The 14,540-nt window shown below is 38.8% G+C and overlaps 1 protein-coding gene across 11 annotated transcripts in view; it reads right to left on the reverse strand.

The window, feature by feature from the left end:
- SCAF8 (SR-related CTD associated factor 8) overlaps positions 1-14,540 on the reverse strand; it is a 292,087-nt gene that overhangs the window by 150,492 nt on the left and 127,055 nt on the right. For 6 of the 11 annotated variants that reach the window (XM_089332534.1, XM_070073359.2, XM_051855239.3 and 3 more), the window contains 4 exons: positions 13,746-13,890; positions 11,536-11,604; positions 9,846-10,064; positions 5,757-7,883 (listed from right to left, as the gene is read on the reverse strand). In XM_089332534.1, the coding sequence (XP_089188660.1) occupies positions 6,424-7,883; positions 9,846-10,064; positions 11,536-11,604; positions 13,746-13,890 (1,893 nt within the window). In that variant the 3' untranslated portion in view covers positions 5,757-6,423. Of the gene's footprint in view, positions 1-5,756; positions 7,884-9,845; positions 10,065-11,535; positions 11,605-13,745; positions 13,891-14,540 lie in introns of those variants that run through there. The other 5 variants (XR_007923153.3, XR_007923154.3, XM_089332533.1 and 2 more) reach the window with 1 other exon arrangement.

Consider the following 14,540-nt stretch of genomic DNA (forward strand, 5'->3'; position numbering starts at 1 on the left):
CAGCAATCTCTGCACAGAATGAGGTCAAAAAAGAGCCCAGAGTGCTACAGGGAGAGGGATTTGGAAGCGAATTCTGGGAAGGCAGGTAGAGAACACAGCAGCAGCTGCCCGTGGCGGACCATGAGGGAGGCGGACGAAAAGCACAGGACTGGTGCTTTTCACACAGCCTCCACCTCCGTGGGTCCCACATCCGCAGGCTCAACCAGCCAGACTGAAAGCATGTGGAGGGAAAAGTGCATCTTCACATACCAGTCAGCATGTAGAGACTTTTTTCCTTTTTTATTTTACCCCAAAAACGCAGCAGAAAAAACTATTCATATAATGTTTACTTTGTATTTGTAGGGATTATTTAAAGTATATGAGAGGGTATGCACAGGTTATTGTGGGGAGCAACTCGGACTAGACTAAGTTACTGGAATTAAGACTTATTCTATGCATCTGCTCTCCCACAATATGGCGCTGGGAGAGGAGTAAAAACAACTTTTACACAGCAGCCTCCAGTTTGACCAGTAACCTGCAGGAGCTAATCCTGCTCCTGATTGGAGGAGAGCAGCGTACTCGGCGTGTGGGTAGCAGAGTTGGGATTGGTGCAAGAGGACTATAAAGGAGGAGAGAGACAACATGCACCAGGAACATCTATCTGAAGGAACACCTGAGCAGCCCCCGAGAGAGCCGGCCGGCGGTGTGCCGCTCCCCCGCGGAAGTGGGGAAAGTGGCAGGGGGAACTGCCCTTCCACGGAGGTGGAAGGATCGGCAGCCAACCCGGGAAGAACCAGCAGCAAACCCGGGAAGGGCCGAGCAGACAAAAGAACAGTGCAGGGTCTTGTGTCGTTCCTCTGCGAAGAGGGAGAGCGACAGTTATATGCAAATACTGTGTCATATTATATAAAGGACTTGAGCATACAGATTTTGGTATCTCCGGGAGGCCCTGGAACAAATCTCCCCTGGCTTTTGCAGAATGTAACACTCTAAGCTATCTACTGGGCTCTGCACAAAAGCACTGTTTACTAATGGAAGCATCTAACATCTCTCACTCGATACGAAGTCAGCCCAATAGCACAATTCTACACTGTCACCACACTACACAAATGACAGTGTTTATATCTTCAATTTAGAACATGGTAAAGATGGAAAGTTGCTGAAAAGGGGAACAGTACTAAGCTGGAGAGGAAGAGAAACGTCTGGTCACCACTGACACCCAAATGAACTACTTTACATTTGCTTTTGATGTGCAGGCTGCTGCAAAGTCCTATGAACAGCAGTACCACATTACTACTTTTTTTTCTTGACAGGCAGGGGGACAGTGAGAGAGAGACAGAGAGAAAGGTCTTCCTTTGCCGTTGGTTCACCCTCCAATGGCCGCCGCAGCCGGCGTGCTGTGGCCAGCGCACCGTGCTGATCCGAAGGCAGGAGCCAGGTGCTTCTCCTGCTCTCCCATGGGGTGCAGGGCCCAAGCACTTGGGCCATCCTGCACTGCACTCCCTGGCCACAGCAGAGAGCTGGCCTGGAAGAGGGGCAACCGGGACAGAATCTGGTGCCCCGACAGGGACTAGAACCCGGTGTGCCGGCGCTGCAGGAGGAGGGTTAGCCTAGTGAGCCGTGGTGCCGGCGGATTACTTCTTGAACACTATCTTGTCCCAAAGAGGCTGTTTCTAGAAACAAAGTATTTAATTCATGATAAATCTAGGGGGGAAGGTAGGCTAGAAAAGTTTCACTTGAGTCAAAAACAGTTTCTATAAAACCATCTCACATGCTTCATGTGAGAATTTAGATTTTAATTTAGATTTTAGATTAACAATTGAATGTAAGACATTTGTGATAACTGACTTTTCTTTTTATTCATCTTCCAACAGTCAATATTTTTACTGAAATATTAAAAATAACTTCACATATCTAAAATATTTTATTTAAATATTTAATAATTTTATGTGTATGATATATTGAATATTTACATATGTTAATACACGTAAAATGGTGGTATATGGGGACTTAAAAAAGCTATAAACCCAGGAAGGTTCATGGATGTATATAATTTAGATAAATATATTATCCCAGGAGAGTCTGTATTAGTCTGGGATAACCATTGCTGACTCTAACAATTTCAACGATTTTCAGAGTTCCACAGGTGACTTTGTCATACATTTTCTTGCTAAGAGCCTAAGAGGGTACATTTCAAATTGCTTTCAATATATATCCATATTTAAAGTTTGCAGCCCCACTGGGGCCAGCACTGTGGTGTAGTGGATAAAGCCACCACCTGTGACTCCGGCATCCTTTATGGACACCAGTTCATGTCCCAGCTGCTCCACTTCTGATCCAGCTCCTTGATACTGTGCCTGGGAAAACAAGTGCTTGGGCCCCTGCCACCCACATGAGTGGGAACTCAGAGGACACTCCTGGCTTTGGCCTGGCCCAGCCCTGGACATTGTGGCCATCTGGGGGGTGAACCAGTGGATAGATCTCTCTCTTGGGGCCAAGTGACTCTTCCAAGTCACTAAATAAATAAATCTTTAAACAAAAGAACAAAAATTTGAACCTTCTTCCCAACACATACACACACATACACAGAAAACCACCTAGGCCATTAATTCTAAATTCTAGACTGAGAAGGTTTTGATCCATCACGGTATCTTGTATTTATAAACTTCTCATTAAAAATTACAATAATTTTTTCTCTATAAATGTTTAGCATCCACAACTTAAGTTATTTTTTAGAGATGTTTTAAAAAGCTACAGTATGAATTAAGAAAACAAAATTCTCTACCATACTGTAGTATTTATGATTATTTAGAACAGTTACAATATTCTGTTTGCCTACCTTAAAAATTAACCTAAAGATACTTGCTCTCCCCCTTCTATATAAGTAAAATGTTGAGAAAAATGTTAAACATTTTATTAACAGCAACCAGTAAAAAAGATGAAGGCATATAATGTATAATAAAATTATTTTAATTGAATATTTTCTAAATTGTTCAATAAAGGTATGTATGCATTAAAGTTTAGATGAGTAACATTCATATAGTTTCAAAGAACTGGATGTAATTCAGTAATAAACACCTTGTTTTCTTGATTCTAAGATACTTTTTTAAATTTCAACATCTCTGAATTAGGGATGTGTCTTACAATCCTGGGCATGTCCTACTAGAAGCATTTCCTATCTCTGAATTGTGTCACTCACAAGCAGTAACTCCCCAAAGAAATGCAGTGCTTATTGAAAAAACAATTTTCAGTTAAAAAAGATAACTTCTAAAGTGTAATAGAAGTTTTCCCAACTCCCAAAATAACCCTTTAAGTGTATGACTCCATGAACAACCGTTTTCTAGATGTAAGAAATGGCAAAGAAACTTCATGAAGTAACTACATTCACAGGACAAAAGAACTGCTGTAGTAAGAATACAACAGCTTCCATAATGCACATCTTTTATCAATGAAATACTGCATGAAGTTACTTCCAGGTTCTTAAGTTAATAATTTCATCCTATTTCTACCTTCTACAACTTTTGAAGTATTTTTCCACCCTAGATTAAAGTAAAATAGAATAAAGGATCATTCTACTCGCAGTACAATGGAGGTAAAGATTAGCTTGCTATAAAATAAGTTTCTTTTCCCAACAGAACAAATATAGCATATGCAGTTATTCTAAGAACAAAAGAATGTTTAATGAAGTGTTTGGAGACATTCAAAACCCATTTAAACGTAATACCGCAGAAATACTATGGTACCTTGAATCGTAACCTTTAATGGTTAGGTTACTCCTTGTGTACTGCTAACTCCTAGCATTTCAGTGACAACACTGTAATGACAAGTGTCAGACAGAGACTGGCTCTGTGGCACAGCAGCCTGCATCACATCCTGTAGCACTACTGGTTCAAGTCCCTGGTACTTTGCTACTGACCAGCTCCCTGCTAACGTGCCTGGGAAAGCAGCACAAGATGGCCAAGCACTTGGGTCTCAGCTGCACATGTGGGAGACCAGGATGGGAGTTTCTGGCTTCTGCCTGGCCCAGACCTAGCTATGGTGGCCATTTTAAGAGTGAACCAGCAGATGGAAGATCTCAATCTCTCCCTCTGTCACTCTGCCTTTCCAATACGTGAATAAAATAATAATCAAAACGTGACAGGTCCTATGCCAAATTTATCAAAGTAGGACAACATTGTTGGCATTTAAATAAATGGGGAGTGTAAGTATCAGTTTTGGAAATTTAATGTAAGAATGAATAATCTCCTCTCACTTTAATACTAAAACAAAACAAGGACAAGGTAAGAACACACAATAATTTCTTAGCCATTTTAAGAGGGTCACCACACATTTCCAAGATGGGTTTCTAAATATAATACTAACAATCAATCAGTGACTCTCTAGCACTAGAATCTTTGAAACAGTAAAATTACTAGACAGTCTCACATTACTACTTAATCCAACTGAACCTCACTGACATTTAACACTGGGACATGCAACTGAAGTAGAGAGGACTCCCAGACAATATGGTTTTCTTCAAGACAAGGCCACTGCTTCCTGAACATTAGAACTTTGTACCAATGTCTTGTTTTTTCTCATGGCCCCAAGAAAAGGACCTGAACCTCATGAACTGAATGGAATACTACTTTGGAAATAAACATCATTTAAGTATTTCTACTCTTGTCTACTCTTCCAAATTATATACTATCTATTCAGAACCTATAGGAAAAAATTATTTTTGGGGCCAAGAACCTTAAAGCTTGCGTAGCTCTCTAGATCATCACAGGTAAGCAAAATCAATCAACTGCCAATGGCTGGTGTGCTTTATCATTTTCTGGAGGTTTGACAAATACAGCTTAGGAATTTCACTAAGTAGAGCAAAAGACGGACTGTTGGAAATGCATAAGAAACAGAATGACTATTCATATAAACAACCAAATGAAAATACTCCATTACAAACTAAAAGAACAAAGGATTTTATATATAAGAAAATACTATATATGCAAACCAAAGGAGAACAAACAGCAAATAAATGGAAACTTAAAAGCAGAAACAAATAAATAGGTAACTAACCCCCAATTTTTCTCCTCAATTTACCTTGGAGGTAAATCTCAACAATGTTACCCAGAGCCTACGAAACACATAATGGACCCCGGGTTCCTAGTATACAAACTCATACCTTTAAGTCCACCAACACCACTACACATTTTGTGCAATTCTGAAATTCACTTAGGCACATGAATTGTAAGCATTTTAGTACTAGTATGACATATGCAGAATAATAAATATAGTGTGAAACAAAGCAAAACAAGCACTGATTTGAGATTTGGCTCCATGTTCAATCTTGCTTCATGCTTAACTATATCAAAAAAGAACTGTCAAAGTGCCAATGTTATTTCTTTACAGTATTTCGTATTTTACCTTCATCAAGACTAACAGCTAATACCTATGGACAATGTTAACTGGACAAATTTCTCCAATTTTCTATCAGGTTTTAAAGTTTATTATCTAAACTAACGCGTTTACCAATGTAAACTTTTTACAGATTTCTATTTTTCTCTGTATGTGCATGAAGACAGAGAAATAGAAAAAACTACTTATGACAAAAGTATATACAGATATTATACACATGCGAATAAGACTGCATGATTTCTGTATCAAAGGACATGCTTCTTCCAAGACACAGTTCTTCATTGTTGTTATATGAGTAATAGAAAACTTTTACATCTAAGTACATGCTACTAATGATCCAGGGATTTAAGAATTTGTGTTAAAAAAATACAATTCCTAGAACACTGTTATCAAACAAATAAGTTTTATTGGCATCTAAAAACAAAATTCACCCAACATTGAAACGTACTTTAATATTTACGTTGTTATTTTCTTTTTTTCTTTTTCACTCACTGCAGTATGAGGAACAAATCACAAACACTTACTTTGGAGTAACAGAGACCATAGTGTAGATTTTACAAAATCACTTTTTAAAATCTCTGTATTCTGCTCCTCAAATCTCTAGAGCCAGTCTTTGCATAAAATATCACAGCTTTGTCTACTACCTTAAAATTCTGCAGCAGCCTAAAGATATGGGTAAGATATACCATCACTTGCTTTTTTGAAATATATCTATTGCCATATCCAACCTAATGATAGTATCTAAAAAATTCTTTCTTCCATAGGAAGTCTCTGACAAGCTGTTATTCATTTCTTTGACGTTAAAAGAATCTGGGGCAACATTTATACTTTATCAGAAAAAAATTTTTAAAAAATGTTTACCTACCATGTTCATATTAAGAACAATGTCTATACAAGTCAGTTGTACAATTATTTAAGAGAAAGGTGAACATGAACATCAGATTAACTTAATTCTGGCAGACACAAGTGAACAACTATGGTCCAGTCAGCCATTAATCTATTACAGAGAGATGACAACTTTACAAAAGGTATCTTTTACCTACTGAGTGATGATTATGTCCCCTCAGTTTCTGTGCTTTCTACCACCACTGGTTCACTTTCTATATCAGCAACTGTGTCACTCTTCTCCTTGTTTATCTCACTTGAAGATGCCAGTTTTTCAAAAAGTTCAGGATCACTCTGCACTGGTAAAGGCGGTGGTTGAGCATGTCTCTCTGTATTTTCACCATTAATCTGAGGCACATTATCACCTTTTCGTTGAGAAGTGGCCCCTTCAAAATAATCAAAAACCCGAGCATGAGGAGGGGGGACCCAAGTGTTTTGAATTCTATCTCGTCCAAGACGATTTCCATTCATTTCTCTGCAAAAATCAAAATCTCTGTCATCCCTATCCCTTTGCCTCTCCCAGGGTCTTCTGCGGTCATCAAAATCTCTGTGAACTTCTTGTCCAAATCCTCTGTTCCAAGGACCACTTCTCGGATCAAAGCGATAGCTTCCAGCCCGAAATCTACCTCTTTCTTCATGTAAGCCTTTTGGACCACCAAACACAGGCAGGACTCGATGCTCTCGCTCATCAAAATCTCCTCTGTGCCCCCAAGGCTTCTCTGGATTAAAGCCAAAGTGGTCTCTTCTACCAAGATGATCTATTCCTGGCCTCACAATATTCTCTCTGATATCTACAGGAGGTCTTCCAAAATGATCCCTTCCATCTAATGGAGGCCTCCCAGGACCTTCCCTTGGATCTATAGGGCGGCCGACCACATCCCTAACATCCACTGGGGGAGGCCTGCTAAGGCTTTCTCGGGTTTCTATCGGAGGAAAGCGGTAATCTCTATCTCCTTCCTGTTGAATGTTATCATTCCCAAGTGGTATCCTTTTGTCTGGGTTAGTGACATTGTCTACACTTGGTCTTCCAGGAGCTAGGAAAGGTCTTTCTGGCTGACTAAAAATATCTCCTGGAGGAAAGGGTCCACGGGGTGGTGGGTGAAGAGCTGAATCAAGTACCGAGGGGGGAGGGATTCCCCGCTGGGGTGGAAGTCCAGGCTGTATTAAAGGGAATCGTGGTCCAGGTGCCTGTGGAATTAGTCCTGGACGAATATCTAACATTGGCATTGCAGGCATCCTTTGACTGGGGATATTTAAAGGGGGTAAGTTTTGAGGTCCAGCTGGTGGCTGCGTTCCCAAAAGTCCAGACGTATTAGGAACATTTGGTGGCTGTACTCCTACAAGTCCAGAATTGTTAGGCATATTTGGGGGTAGCACTCCCAAAAGTCCAGAATTGCTCGACACACTTGGAGGCTGAATTCCCAAAATTCCGGAGTTATTTAGAATATTTGGTGGTTGGGCTCCAATAATCCCAGAACTACTGGAAACATTAGATGGCCGGACTCCAAGAATTTCAGAATTACTGGATACATTTGGTCTCTGGACTCCCAGAATTCCAGAATTGCTTGTGACACTGGGTGGCTGTCCTCCTAAAATTGCAGCATTACTTGAAATATCATTTGGAATCACTAAAGCGGAAGAGGGAGACATAATTGAAAATATCAATCATTTTGTTACAAAAAAGTACATTTTAATTATTGTTTTAGTATCGACTTATTAGTTTAATCAATTACTTAAATCCCACAAGAATCAAGGTATACAAGATATTAAGTAAAAATCAGAGCTAAAGTTATCAATATCATGTTAGACTGAAATCTAAATATTAAAATGTAAGTGAGGCTGTTACCTAAAAATTTTTAATCTTTTTCAGCTAAATAAAAAGGTCAGGTTCTATACTGGCTTTTCATGTTTAACAACAAAAGATCTTCTAAAGGGTAACTAAAGCTACCAAGAGCAGTGGAGCCATAAGTCTTAATTAACTATGTTCAAACACTGTACAAGAGATTTTTTTTTTTTTTTTTTTTGACAGGCAGAGTGGACAGTGAGAGAGAGAGACAGAGAGAAAGGTCTTCCTTTGCCATTGGTTCACCCTCCAATGGCCGCCGTGGCGGGCGCGCTGCGGCTGGCGCACCGCGCTGATCCGATGGCAGGAGCCAGGAGCCAGGTGCTTTTCCTGGTCTCCCATGGGGTGCAGGGCCCAAGCACTTGGGCCATCCTCCACTGCACTCCCTGGCCACAGCAGAGAGCTGGCCTGGAAGAGGGGCAACCGGGACAGAATCCGGCGCCCCAACCGGGACTAGAACCCGGTGTGCCGGCGCCGCTAGGCGGAGGATTAGCCTAGTGAGCCGCGGCGCCGGCTTGTACAAGAGATCTTTTAAAAGTCCATGGAAGGGCCGGCGCTGTGGCTTGGTGGTAAAGCCGCCGTCTGCAGTGCCAACATCCCATACTGGTGTATGTTCAAGTCCTAGCTGCTCCACTTCTGATCCAGCTCTCTGCTATGGCCTGGGATAGCAGCAGAAGATGGCCCAGGTCCTTGGGCCCCTGCACTCGCGTGGAAGACCTGGAAAAAGCCCCTAGTTGCTGGCTTCAGATTTGTGCAGCTCCGGCCGTTGCAGCTAATTGGGGAGTGAACCAGTGGATGGAAGACCTCTCTCTCTGCCTCTCCTTCTCTTTCTGTATAATTCTTTCAAAGAAAAAAAAAGTCCATGGAGGGAGCCAGCACTGTGGCATGCTGGGCAGGGCCTCCACCTGCAGCACCAGGGTCCCTTATGGGCGTAGGTTCATGTTCCGGCTGCTCCTCTTCCGCTCCTGCTCTCTGCTATGGCCTGGAAAAGCAGTAGAGGATGGCCCAAGTGCTTGGGTCCCTGTACCGGCGTGGGAGACCTGAAGGATGCTCCTGGTTCCTGGCTTTGGATCGGGCCAGCTCCGGCTGTTGTGGCCATTTGTGGAGTGAGCCAGTGGATGGAGGATCTTTCTGTTTCTACCTCTCTCTGTAATTCTACCTCTCAAATAAACAGTCTTAAAAAAAAATCCATGGAAAACTAAAATTAGAATATGTTTATTTTGGTGCAAAAAAATTTTGAAATCCATTTAGTTTGCCCATGAATCATAATTTCAGATGAATCTTTGGAATCCACGATTTCAAAAAAAATTACAACAAAATAAGCATTATCTTTTGATTCCACTTTCCATGAGTTTTTTGAAATATACTATTTATCTTCTAGTCCTTGCTGAATAATATCACAGAAATTCCTAGAAGTTATTCATACCCAATACATGCTCATTTTTATCTTACTGTAGTTATACAGAGCTTATGCAATTTGACACCCCATTAAAGAAGCCCCACCAGGCAAAAATACGCATGTGGTGAAGGTCTTAATGGAAAGCTGTCAAAATCTGTATTACCCTAAACAAAACCATTCTATTTTCTTTTAATGGACATTTTAGAACATAGGTCTATCAAAAAACTGCGATACTTCAACATTTGTGCACTGAACTAGTTACAAATACACATAGCCCCCCAGTTAAACTCCATTATAAAGAAGTAATTCTTATGGTTTCACTATTGATTTCTAGAGTTTTGCTCTCACCTGGTCTGGTGTTTTCAGCAGAAGAAATCTGGTGGTCTATAAGATGAGGTACTTTTTCTTCAGGTTCTGCTTGCTTAGCTGGAGGATTAAAAACATTTCCAGCTGGCAGAGTGGAAGTAGCAAGGCTACTGGCAACAGAACCACCTGGCAAAACAAGGCTACCAAATCCAACATCTTTCACAGTTTCTGGGGTCATAGATAATGGTGGTTGCACTAAAGCTGTTTAAAAAGGAGAAAAATATTTCAAATTTGTCAGTTAATTCATATACAGTTTTCTGGCAGCTGTAGGTTCATTTAATGGAATCTCTGTATTACTTAGTGCATTATATAACAATTTATACCCCAATGACAAATCATCATAAAGAGATTATGTTCAGAAAGCGTCACTTTTCAAAAATATATAGAACTCACTTTTGAAGAAATATTTTCACCAAAATTGTTTAGTAAAATAAGGAACAATAATAAACGGTAGTAATATAAAAATTATTATCCAGTATTATGCCAGATAAGTATCTAAATATACATTAGTGATTAGTTACAGACTTACAGGACCAGAGGAATATAAAACAATCATAAGCATTATTTAATCTAATCTATGTCACTTAGAATATTGTTAACTCGTCCTTGGGAGATTTTAGGACATGTCTTACCCTCACATTTAATTCTAGATTACCTGGACAAACTGTTAACTCAAAATAGCTCTCTGTAAAAGAGAGATAAACCAACCAGTGCTCACATATGGAAATTACGAGAATTAATGAGATAGCAACTGTGAAAAGACCTGGTACACAGTATTTCTATTTTTCCATCAACCAATCCCAGACTTTTCCCAGTCTTATGATTTAGGAAGAAAGAAGAAAATTAGACTCCAACAGAAGCCTCTGTGAATTAATTCAGAAATAATTTCTGAACACTTTGCTTAATGTGCAGACATAAACAATTCTTCCTAATTAACAAACAAAATCAAAAAGGAAGAAGGTTAATACTAGCCAACACTGTAAGAGAAAAAAGTTCTGAAGAATACAAGGAAAATGAATTAATTATCAAATATTAAGACCTTAATTTATCAAATACACAATCTTTGTGATAAGGACCGTGCCAGACTATTTTTTGAGGCAGGTCTGTCTAAATTACTAAAGGTGTTTTTAGAAGACTGTGGAATTATTGCAGATAAAAGCAGCTAAATAAAAGTTCTGTGATATTAAACTCATGAAGAGTATATGTTCTTTTTTTTTTTTTTCACTCAATGAAAAATCAAGAGCAAAATGGGGACCTAGCAGCTAGTTGGCCTCTAAATATCTGCTCTGGAAAATAGCTCATTTTCAGACTGGTATAGTATTTCCAACTGGTCTGTTTCTTCTAGTCATGAAAGATTAAGAAAAGGAAGAAGGATCTGAGCAGGACAGCTACAGATTAAGAAATTTAACAAAGCAAAACACGAAGCACATGATGACAGGGAAGACCTTCTTTGAACTCTGACTAAAATTAACCAATTAAAAAAGGCATTTTGAGACCATCAAGCAAATATAAATAAAGACTACAACATGAAACTCTTAATTTGTAGAGGTCATTCAACAAATACATTTGTTTAAAACTTTCTTAAGAAAAAATTAACAATTCACAAGAATGAAAACTGACACTAACATTACCATAAATATATATATATAAATCCTTAAAGTAGAAAACTCACATGTTGGTACTACCGGTGGAATTGCAGGGGGTGGTACTACGGGTGGGGGAACTGGCGGTGGCATGAAACCTACACAGAAAGAAAGACCAAGAGTAAAACAGCACAAGAAAAATGACATAATTAAATCACAGATTTCACTAGCTATTAATACACCCTACAATGAGGATCGTGTTACTATGAGCATATATGTGTAAATATATATGTATATATATATAAATACACACACATATTTAGACATACATATATTTGGCTTTAAAGTGACTTTAATAAATACTCTATTTTATCTTCAATATTCTATGGTGACCTTTGATAATGAGCACATCCTATTTATCCTTATGTAAGTCCTGTGATATAAAGCCAGACATTAACATAAACATGATAACCGGTTTATAAGTTAGACCAGTTACTCTGTGGGGAGTTAAACATTGTATTTCAAGCTAATGATCACATGTCATCTTTCAAACAATTCATTTTATTTGACATGTTGTTTTATCCACCAGATCAAAATAATTTCATTAACCTTGGATAATACTATCCTTTTGGGTATTGGTATAAATCTTCAATTTAATACTGGATTTTTTGTGATCATGATTTTATTTCTTAAAATTTATTTCCTTTTTGTTTGAAAGGCAGAAAAAAAGTGAGATCTTTCATCTGCTGGTTTTCTCCCCTAATGCCCACAATAGCTGGGATTCTGCTTAGGCCAAAGCCAGGAACTCAGTCAGGGTTCCCGCAGGGTTGGCAGGGACCCAAGTATTTGAGTCATCATCTGCTACCTTCCCAGGGTGCACAACAGCAGAAAACTGGAATTGGAAGTAGAGCCATGACGCAAACCAGGTACTCTAATATGGGGTGTTTTAACTGCTATACCCAAATTACACCTTTTATTGTGATTTTTCAAGACCCAATGCTCAAACTACATATAAAGTTGATAATGACTTAACAAAGTCTGTGGTATATTTGGAATGGTCTTTAAGAAATATCTGCTGAAACCGACTTTAATTTACAAGCCACAAATCATAATCTTGTCAGTTTCAAATTATGTACTAAACTACAATTTAAAAATTTTATTACATGACAGATAAAACCAATCTCAGACAGTGAACCAATTTATTAGTCTTGTTAAAAGTTTAAAAAAATCAGGGCCAGCACTGTGGCGTAGCACTGGCATTCTATATAGGCGCCGGTTTGAGAACCGGCTGCTCCACTTCTGATCCAGCTCTCTGCTATGGCCTGGGAAAGCAGTAGAAGATGGCCCAAGTGCTTGGGCCCCTGCACTCGTGTGAAAGACCCAGAAGTGGCTCCTGGCTCCAGATTGGCACAGCTCTGGCCGATGTGGCCATCTGGGGAATGAACCAGCAGATGGAAGATCTCTGTGTGTGTGTGTGTGTGTCTAACTCTTTCAAGTAAAAAAAAAAAAAAAAAAAAAAAAAAAAAGTTTTAAAAATTCTATCCAGTAGCTAGCTTATATTATGAAAGCAAATTACTGCTTTTCTTACAATATATGTAAATCCAAAGAAAAAATTTAATTTTGAAAAACTGTATATATTAAAAAATACAAATAATTTATCTTCCCCATATTTCCCTCATTCTCCTAACCTCCCCTCATCTCATACTAAAAGCTGTACCCTAAATTGTATAATTTATATATGTATACGTATAACATGTATCTGTTAAGATGGTGTTGTTTAAGTAATCTAAAATTTTTACCTGGAGAAACTTACTGAAGGAATAATTTATGAGGTCATAAAATGCATCCCAAATACAAATTCTAATGCCAGAAAGAAACTACTGACTTTTAGGAGGGAAAATCTATAGAATTAAACTAAAACTTTCTGATGAAAGTATGATAATTACAGAAAAATTTACATATAAAAACATCAACAAATCTATTCTTCAACATTACTATAGGAGTAATGATGTTCAAAGATTTTGACTGAATTTCATTTTTTTTTGTCTATCAGTGCATCTCCCAGTAATCTGCACCCAGGGAATGTTTTGGAAATAAAAACTCTCCAGTTCTACTAAGACTCAATGGAGGAAAAACCTCTGGAGGCTGCACCCAGCAACCCGTGATTTAACGAGCCTCTAGGAATTCTGATGCATGCTAAGATCCAAAAGTCACTGCTTCTTGGCGTTTAAACTTGGAAAAACAACAACCGTAATGACATTCTAAATAGAGTTCAAATAATAAGATGAAAACTCCTTACCAGGAGGTGGTTGTGAAGGGTTAAAACTTGCTCGCAGAAAAGGAGGTGGAGGTATTGGACTGAACCCAGGGGGAGGAACTGGCATTGACACAGGAAACGCTGGTGGGACTAAACTAACTGTAGGCACAGCTGGTGCTACTGGGATCTTGTGGATAGAACAAGAAAAAAAAAAAAAAAAAAAAAGAAAAGCCCATCAATCAATTAATTCACCTACAATGATTACTCCTTGGAACAACTAATAGTAAAATATTTCTGCAGGTATTTCATTTTTAGGAAGACAGCAAATGCCACTGTATTGGGACATCCCCCCTCCTGTTTGGTATGTTAGTGGGTAAATTGACACAGCGTAAGAGCAAGGCTGCACTACCCAGCAGACAGTTTACTTGGGGATTCTGATTCTTATCTTAGACTCAACCGATGTAATAGTCACCCAGCTGAGTAACACCTTTAATTTTCAAGTGTCATCTAACATAACATTTATTAATATCTAACCATGTGATACCACCATTAGGAAGTATGTCATTAACAGTTTTAGAATAGCTCGAATTTCTCAAACTTATTTTCAAATCCCACTATAAATACCTTCTGCTTACTGCAGGTACAAAAAGCATCAAATATTTATCTGTATCACAGCTTTACCTCTCTCCTGAAATTCATATTGTTTCAGCTGTCTATTCATCACCTCAACTTCACTGCCTAAAAGACACTTTATATTAACATGTACAAAACAAATAAATTCCCAATTATTCTTCTAGTCTTTCCAATTAACTGATAATAGTTAACTCCATCTTTCCA

The sequence above is a fragment of the Oryctolagus cuniculus genome, chromosome 5 (genome assembly GCF_051225735.1).
Source record: "Oryctolagus cuniculus isolate XC-2025 breed Fujian yellow rabbit chromosome 5, ASM5122573v1, whole genome shotgun sequence".
Classification (NCBI taxonomy): domain Eukaryota; kingdom Metazoa; phylum Chordata; class Mammalia; order Lagomorpha; family Leporidae; genus Oryctolagus; species Oryctolagus cuniculus.